Genomic DNA, 9587 nt, shown 5'->3' with positions numbered 1-9587 from the left:
GACATAGGGGTTTATATTTAAGCTGGTGAGCTTATCTATAATGCCCGAGTAGGGTATTGTATCGAAGGCTTTTGCGAGGTCCAGGTAGGCTGTGTGGACCACCTTCCCCTCGTCAATGGCCTTGGTGACTGTTTCAAAGAAATCGACCAGGTTTAAGAGGCAGGATCTGCCCTTAACAAAGCCAAACTGGGTAGGATCCAGTGTCTGTAGGTCCCCAATATCTTTATTTATGAGGTCCATGATGATCCTTTCCATAGCTTTGCAGACCAAGCTAGTCAGGCTTATGGGACGATAGTTTCCAGGATCCGTTGATGCACCACCTTTGTGGAGAGGGACCACTGTTGCTGTACGCCACTCTTTGGGTACATATCCTGTAGTAAGGCTAAGATTGAACAGTAGTTTTATGTTTGGGTTTAGCTCTTCTTGGAGTTCATGTAGGATGCAGCCCGGGACGCCATCTGGTCCCATTGATGCTGTGTTTTTTGCTTTGGAGAGGGCGGCTCTTACCTGAGCATCTGAGATGTCAGGGGGGCAGCACTCTGTTGGGATAGATATTTGCCCTTTTGGTGGGGAGAGGGGGGAGAAGTTTGCACTGAACCTCTCAGCTAGGATGTTGGCAATGTCTGTGGGCTCGGTGTATTTTTTGTCATTTTGGACTAATTCTGAGCATATCTGGGAATTCCCACCCAGGTTCCTAACATAACTAAAGAAAGCCTTGTGATTATCCTTAGTGTCCTGTGCAATTTTTCTCTCGAAGCTGGCCTTAGACGATTTTATGATATAAATGAATAAATGATACATTTGTTAATGTTATGACATCTTGTCCTGTTATAACTTGTAGAAAAGTTTAAAAATGCGTATTGTGTAATATGTGGCAAAAGAAATCTGCACCAAAAATCTTTAAAAAAAAGCCAAAGCTAGGTTTAACATTAATTGTCTATAAAGTATTGAGTCTGTATTCTTTCTGCTGGAAATTTTTACTGTAGTGCTGGTAAGTGGAACAGTTCTTAAGTCTGACCTTGTGCTATTATGGTGCAGAGGAATAGCTTGTGAAGAAAGCCAGCATCATACATCATCATCCACATAGGCGGACGTTTATTCTTCGAAACTCTCAGGTGAATTAGACCGGGTTACCATGTTATTGTTTTAAAATGTTATGACTTAAGCTTAGAGCCTCATGAGGAATCTTTCAAAGAATTTGTATCTTGCAGTTCTTGGCCTAAACTTTAATTCTCTAGCTGGGCTATCAAATTTAACTTTAAACTTAGTAAACACAATAATAAAACAATAGTTTTTTGTTATATTTATGTGCTTGCTTAGTACTGAGATACTTTCCATATCTTATTGTCCCTGCAGAATGTCTATTAATAGATTAAAAATGTGCTTGGCTCACACCATCATGTATTGTTTTATAAGTGTTTATTTAAGCTCCATGTAATAAAGAGAGTACAGATTTAGATGTCAACATCTGTGAGAATAATGCATGCCCTAAAATGTTCAGCTTTATTATTGTCTTCAGGGAACAGAGCTATTATTTGATGAAAACTGGCAAGAAAAAAATTGTAGTAATTCCTATGTAGGAGCTTGACCATTAAGAGCTGTACATCTTTTCCTTCTTTGTATTAGTGATGCCTTAATATTTGCTTACGTAAATAGACATTCCACTTTATTTTATGGTTCATTTATGGTATTGCTCAATATGACAAATTGTAATAGGTGGTCTCAAAATTATATCATGTTTTTGTAATTAGTATGACGTTTATGGCCTCCATATTTAATATGAGAGATAATTCTAGTGATTTGTTATTGATTCTCCTTACATTGCACAAAAAGAAGATATTAGAAAATGTATTATTGGTATCTAAGTCACCATTAATTGATCTGGAAAATTTACCAAAATATTCATTGAAAATATGCTACTCCTCAAGGGCAGTACATTACGTTATTGCCACAGTAGTTACAGTGACTCCCATTGCTGATGTTAGGCCTTTGATTCCTATTCTATTTCTTCCCATAGAGGTATGATAGAGAACCTTTCTAGATAGGTGGGATTGCTAAACCAGCTACTCTGTTAGACTCAGCTTCATTTTTTGGTTGTGCAGTTTGGGACAGTAATAGGAAGCAATCCTCTTTGTCAGTGTAATCTTGCACAGGATGTTAATCCCTCTGACTGCAATCAAGATTACAGCTAACTAAATTAATAATTTAACTTACAAAGTGCATTCTTAATGTAACCAAGGCTATAGCCTTGGGTGGGGGAACAATAACAAGGCATTTCTTTAATCATGGGACGTCAGTTTGCCCACTAATCATGGAGCCTCACATAATCAAAACCCTATCTATTTGTGTGACTACAGAATGTGTAAGATGGGTGTCATTCTAAATGACTGGGTGACAAATCAGGAACTTGGCATAAGGGGTGCAGACTAAGCAATATAATGCTTGAACTTTCTGCTTCCTTGGCTAAATGATGTCCTAAGCTTTGTCTAGCAATTGCTTTTCTCTTTTATTCCCTGAGACTAATGCTAAGAAATTTTCAGACTGTAGCTGGCTTAGAGCTACTAATGTAAAAAGAACGGCATTATCACTAGATAATCATTACTTGCATTAGGGGCAGTGTTTCGGGGAGAGTTTCACTGCTTAAAAGCACTATCTTGGGTTAATTCTTTGAGGACAAAGGTTACTTCCTGTGTATGTCCACATATATACGTTGTATTCTAATAACCTTACCACATTACTAAGAAAGCACTTTTTAAACATTAGATTTATTTGAGTAATGCCCTAACCATGTGAGAACACTAATCATTATTTAAAGAAATCATGCTTCAGAGCAGGGACGGGCACACTTCTGCACTATACAGAAGAATGAAATTGTGGTCCCAAAATATCCATACCAGTACCAGTCTAGGTGATAAACGTGTATACAAGAATAACTTGACTTTTCTTTGTTTAATGTAGTACTTCCTTAATACAGCACATTATTTTTAAAGCACACAGAAGTTAAACTGTCAGTTTCACATAAACATGCTCTGTAAGTCAGAGTACAGAAAATGATAATACAGCCTGTCTAGTTATATCTCCCAGTGTAACCTAACTGTATAACAATACAATTTTCTGTTTTAGTTTTTTACTTTTTCAGTTAAACAAATTAAACTCCAAACTCAAAATAGCTAATGTGTTGCCTATCACTTTTTATTCAGATTGATTTGATCTTCTGTATAAAGTTAATGGCATCTGTATAAATGATTTACAATGCATTTATTTTTGGTTATTTTGTGCTCACCAAACTGTTGACAATTTTTTTATTCTTTTATTTTATTGCATCTTTTCAGAAACGTCATGAAAACATTGCTGGAGCTTTTGAGCATTGTGAACTGTGATTTTTTTTTTTTCATGCAGTCTTCTGAAAGTATACAGTTAGACAAAACCGGATGTCTTCCCAGAGCACTGTTAGTTATTTACTGTCTGGGGCATGCAGATTTAGCAGTGAACGTTTTCTGAGAGTTTTATGTAATTAACTTACTTCGGTAACCACCTGATTTTCATCACATCAAGTGTAATACTTGCCCTACATGCATGTGAAACAACTGCTATAATTCACATACATATGACTGAGAGGTGCAGATGTTATTGTAGTGCATGTAGTTGTCTTTACTGCCCAATTGCTTCTTAAACTGTAGCTGCAGAACAGCTCTGATGTTTGAGCAACATGAATGTGTGTGTGTGAATGAATGCACATGTGCACACATGCACACTCCACGTATATACATAAATATACACACAGCTGGAAAACATTTTCTTAAAAGAAAATAATCCAGTAAGTGCTAATATTTTTTGATGCACTCTCATTTCCTTATATACCCTACATTTAACAGAAATGTCTTGTTTTATATCTTAGAGTACAAGCAAATTGATGAATGTGAGGAGTTGGTGATTAATGCTGCAGCTGCCATCAACAATCTGTCCTACTATCAAACAAAACATTCAGCAGTCAGAAGCAGGCAACTACGGATCTCTGAATGTAAGGCAGTAGCTTTTATATTTCCTACCTGCAGAATTTAGACCAATCCATTTTTTTTTATAAATTGACACTGCAAAATGTTATTTCAGGATTCCGTCGTTTATTGTTTGCTGCTTAATGATTCAGCATAATATGGTGCAACAGCAGTACAATGTCAGAAGAGGTATCGAAGCATACACCACAAGTCATTCTCATCAGCAATAGCAGAGTTCTTCCTGAGATGGAAGAAAGTATTCTTCCTTAATTGTTATCTTACTCACTGTACTTTCTTCCTTGATGATTCATTTAGCACCTGCAGCTTCAGCCCTTCCACATACCAGCAGTCATGGGGCTTTACTTAGGAATGGAAAGCTGAAGATGCCCGTGCTGAATATAGTGAGATAGAGGCAAAGCCAACAAGTAACTCAGCCTAGGCTTTCACCCAGCTGCTGTGCTTGTGTTGAGTCTTAGAATTAATTTACAAAAAGGGTATCAACCAGAGCCTTCATGAGTAATTAATTATGAACTTTGGTAATCAAGGTCACACACCAGCGTAGCACAATACTACCATGATGAACTCCATGTTGTCCTTATGAACCCAATACGCTGGTGATCAGGTGAAATGTGTGGTGGGATGTTGCAGTTTGGTGCAGTGCCAGGGCAGGTATAGCGCTTTTCTGCCTGGTCAGTTTCAGATGTTTGTTTAAATCAGAGGCTATAGAAACAATATATAACTATGCAAGGCACCTCCACTTACAGAATGCGTGTTTGCCATGCACTCTGTGCAATTCTATGATTTTGTGGACTTGTGCATACTTTTTCAGCATGTCTGATTCAGCATTGTGTCATCATGATTTTGTTTCCCTTCTGCCACACCTATTTTCTAAGCAATCAGCTACTGAAGACTTAGTTAATGAATCACGACTGGCCATGTTTTCATGTGCTTGGCAGCATATCTGGCTTTCAGCTAAAGGTATGAGTTTCCATATCTGTCCCAATACGTCATTTCTAGTGATGTCAGCTAGTATATAATTGTTCAAATAAAGGCATAATCAGCTTTGTCTACAGCCCTAGCATAGTATCACATCTGTTCGCTAGATCTTCTGAGCAGTTCCACAGCATATTAGTTTTCTGTTTTTGTGCAGATAAAGTATGGTTAACGGAGGGCATTTAGTGTGTAGATATTGTTCTGGTTCTGATCTTGCATTCATTGGCTCAGCATGTAATCTATTTTAGCTTAACCACTGATAAATGTAAGAAAAACGCACAGAGAAAATCTGTGATTTACCTTTGTTTCTTGGTTAATAACTGTGGTAGGCTCACATAGTCTCAAAGGGAATAAGATAGAAGAGGAGGACTCCTTCAACCCCACAATAATCTTGCTCTTCTTTCCATTTTTCCTCTAGCCATAGAGATCTTTAAGTGGTTTGAATCTGTGAGGCACAGGCCTCCCACTGACAGCTAACTTTACACACTGTTGAAACCCTCTTTCCAAATTTTTTGAGTCTCAAGTTAGTGACACTTGATAAACTTACTATCATTTAATTCCCTTTCAATACAGTCATTATTATACAATAGTCCCGGTCATGCCATTGTGAATGCTGTTAGTTTTTCTTGTTCAGTAGTTCTGTTCATGTTTGACTTTATCCATATTTTTTCCTTGATGATAAAGTACTTTTACAACATGTATTAACACTATGCAATCAGTCTACAGACCATTACAAGTCTAGCCAATAACCCATATTAAAAAGTTCCTTCGCTACAGTATCAGGGAGAGCATTATAGATGGACCAGGTAAACATTTGAGGCTACCCATCCAGTTATCTGTGTTTGCCTTGAAGGTGACAAATGTTTCTTCTCTGCTTGAAATGAAAATCCATCATGCCAATGTGCCTTATTTAAGGGTTAATAAAGACTTAGTTCCTTTAACCAGGTTTTTAAGAACCATTTGTTCTGTTAATGAATAGAAGGTCAAGTTGGTATGGATCTTTCATGACTCAAAAGACTAGACACAGATTTGCATGGAAGAGTCTGTAAGAGTCTGGGTGTAGAGATAGGGCTGCCAGTGTGTGTCCTGGTAATGATGATTGTTGAGACCACTGATCTTTTTAATAAGGAACCTTTGAGGTTTTTCAGGTTGAGTTATATGTGTAGATAAATGCATGTCAAAAGGAGCAATGTTAAGTTGTCTATCTCGCCTTCATTCTTGCTGGATGGGCTCGGAGCCGATCCTCGGCTCTGACTCGGCCTTATACTAAAGCTCGAGAGCTATTTACCAGCTGGAGGCCACCCCTTATCCCACAATGCAAGGCGTCAGATACCCAGATCTCGTTTGCCGCTTCAGCTATGAGGTTGCGTTTTGTACTGGCTCCAGGTCGTATAATTCTTTTTATAACTTCATAGTCAGGGTTGTTGTTGCTATTTTAGATTTTCTTTTCTATTAGAGTAGTTAAATTGTAACCCTTTAGACCCACTTATAATCCCTTTTTTTCTGTTCATTACAGAGTTTTATTCCCTTCCTCATCCCCCTTTGGGGTAGTGGTTAGGCCTATCTCTTTATAGTGTGGTTATATATTTATAGTTTTATAGTTTTTTGGTTAATTATAACTGTTATAGTTGTAGAGGTTGTATTGTCTGTTCTAGTGCGTGTGTGTCTGTGTTTAAGCACTAGTTTAACTTTCCTTGGTATCTCTTCTACTATGTCCAAAGATACCAAGGTTTCAGGTTTCAAGAAGTGTGACTCGTGCTGTCAGAAGATGTCTCTGACAGATGGTCACACTTCTTGTGTTTATTGTTTGGGCCCGCTAGACCTGCAGGGCTCTTGTTCGGTCTGTCATGCTTTCAGTCCGAGAGTCCTGCAGGAACGTAGGAATAAACTTATATTGAGAGGCTTGTTAAAGCCTGAAGGATCCCCAGCTAAGCCTTGGTCGGGGAAATCCTTAAAGCCCGCCAAACCGTCGGCCCCCTGTTCGGAGCCCATGCTGAGCGGAGCTTCTACTTCCTTGTCTGTTCCGGCCGGAACCGACAGTTTTTGAGACCTCAGTCGGCCCCGATTTTGCCATCGGAGACTTCTCTGACCCGGAAGCATTCGAGATCCCCCTCTTTAGAGTCCGTTCGCTCGGCTCCTAGGTCCCCATTACTACAGTCGGAGTGGAGTCATAGGTCCCATTCCTCTCAGTCCTCCAGGTTATCTGACCATGACTTACAGAGGGTGGTCAGTAGGCTCCTTAAGTCACAGGCACTGGCCAATATGTTGACTAGCCCTTCTCAGCAGACTGTGGCTATCCCTGTTTCTTCAACTATTCCTACTCTGACTCTACTGCCGTGTTTGGAGCCGGAGCTTGTTGGGGCTCAAATCGTCGGAACGTCTGAGCTGATACCCCACCCTTCGGCTCCTTCGTCGGCTCCGATCTCTTCATTGGTTCCGTCCTTGGAGGGATCCGGGTGCTGAGACTCCCTCGTCAGCTTCAAGGGGGAAAGTTGCATCAGACCCTTGTCCGACCTTGTTCTCACTCTCGGGGCCTCGGCGCAGGTGAGCTCAGCCTCAGAGCCGTCCCTCTCGGTGCTGGGAGGGGTTCACGTCTCTTCGGAGCGGGGGCCCTCTTCTCTGCCTGATAGGAGCGCCTTTGAGGTCATGAGGAGCGTGCTGACTCCTGGGTCGGCTCCGCGATCGACCCCTTCGACTCCTCCCCCCATGGTGCCTGTGTCCATCTCTGTTCACCCTCCTGACCCCAAGCGTGGAGAACAAGCGCTCCAGGTAGCCCCATTTGGTGCATCTTCCTCTTCCGAGGCCTCCCCTGATATTCGGAGGAGCCCCCTCGGAAGAGAAAATGTAAGAGGAAGCATGTTGACTCCCCCGAGTCAGTCACTTCTGACACTGACTTGTAGGATTCGGAAGGGTCCCCAAGGTCCCCCTCTGAGGATGTCTCCTTTACAGACATCCTTGAGATCCTTAAGCAGAGGGGGAACTGGACTGCCCTCAACCCTTCCGAGGATGAGTCTGTGTATCTGGACGCGTTTGGTTCTCGGCCTTCCACCTCCTGGGTGTCTCCGCCTTTCGACCCACTCATGGAAGTAGTGGCTCGGAAGGCATGGATGGCCCCTGACACAGTGGAACCAACTCCCCGCAGGCCCACAAAATTCATCACAGCCCCATCCAACAAACAGTTTCTCACTAAGGGTGTCCCTGTTGATGCCATGGTGGTTGCAGCAGCCACTAAGAAGGAGTTGGCTGACCCTTCAATGCCTGTCCATCCACCTAATAAAGAATCTAGGACGATGGATAGGTACGGCAAGCGGATGTTCTCTTCAGCGACTTTTTCTATGCGGTCGCTGTACTATCTGTGCCATTTCACCCGCCTTCAGAGAGATCTCCTTAAGGAACTGGGTGATACTCTTCAGGATCCATCTGCTGCGGGGTCTCAGGAAAAGATTAACTCCCAGCTGGCAACTCTTAATTCTGTAGTCAACTCCTCCATGCGACTCATTTCTTATGCAGCCGATGGAGCGAGTAGGGCCACAGGCACAGGCGTGGCTTTGAGAAGACATGCCTGGATGCAGTTATGCAATTTTTCTGACCCCTTTAAGGCGTCCTTCACCAATACCCCCTTTGATGTTTCGGCTTTGTTCGGACCACAGGTGAAGGATACCCTTACCAGGTGTGAGCAGGAAGGCAAGACTCTCTCTGCCGTGGGAGTCCGTTTTTCTACTCCTTCCTAGACCCTAAAGGTCAGAAGGGTGGGAAAATGTGGTTTTGCAAACCCCAAAGAGTCGTGCCTGACACATGTGGAGAGTTTCCCTCCAGGGTCAGAGGAGGGAACAACAATAGATGCTGCCCGAGGGGCAGAGGGGGTCTGCAGAATCAGGGTAGTAGGGAAACTTTTTCCGACAAACCCTTTCAGCACCCCTGAGGGGCTGCCTGACTGTCCACTCTCTGAGGCAGTTGGGGGAAGATTATCACTGTACCCAGAAGCCTGGCGACTCCTCACACAAGACAAATGGGTACAGGCTATCATATCGAGGGTTACAAAGTCCCCTTTGTCCACACCCCCATTCAAACAAACCGATCCCTTCCAGATGTTCCACCCGGTCTAAAGGAACAAGCAGTACTAGAAATCTCAAAACTGCTAAGGAAAAGAGCCATCCAGCCAGTCCCAGCAGACCAGCAAGGATCCAGGATTTACTCCAAGTTCTTTTTGGTACCAAAGAAGACAGGGGACTGGAGATCCATTTTGGATCTCAGCAGGTTAAACAAATCTATTCAAAGAACGAAGTTCCGGATGGTCACGCTTCAGTCCATTCTACACTTTTTGGGTCCGGACATTTGGATGTGCTCCATAGACCTTCAGGATGCATACTACCATATCAGAATGAACAGACGCTCCAGGAGGTTTCTCCACTTCCAGCTGGGAGCCAGTCACTATCAATTCAGAGCCCTGCCCTTTGGTCTCACCACAGCCCCCAGGGTGTTCACCAAATGCATGGCAGTGGTCATGGCTCACCTGAGATGGCGAGGATTCCAGGTGTTTCCATATCTAGACGACTGGCTCCTAACTGCTTCCACCAGGCATTAGCTAATCCGAGCCAG

The 9587-nt window shown here is 42.3% G+C and overlaps 1 protein-coding gene across 3 annotated transcripts in view; it reads left to right on the top strand.

Moving 5' to 3' along the window:
- Positions 1-9587, top strand: part of ARMC2 (armadillo repeat containing 2) — a 1279645-nt gene that overhangs the window by 1009180 nt on the left and 260878 nt on the right. For all 3 annotated transcript variants that reach the window (XM_044065306.1, XM_044065323.1, XM_044065313.1), the window contains exon 14: positions 3899-4021. In XM_044065306.1, coding sequence (XP_043921241.1) covers positions 3899-4021 — 123 coding nt within the window. The remainder of the gene's footprint in view (positions 1-3898; positions 4022-9587) is intronic.

The sequence above is a fragment of the Protopterus annectens genome, chromosome 1.part0, assembly GCF_019279795.1.
Source record: "Protopterus annectens isolate FY-2018-M chromosome 1.part0, PAN1.0, whole genome shotgun sequence".
Classification (NCBI taxonomy): domain Eukaryota; kingdom Metazoa; phylum Chordata; order Ceratodontiformes; family Protopteridae; genus Protopterus; species Protopterus annectens.
This window is presented reverse-complemented; position numbering and strand designations above follow the sequence as displayed.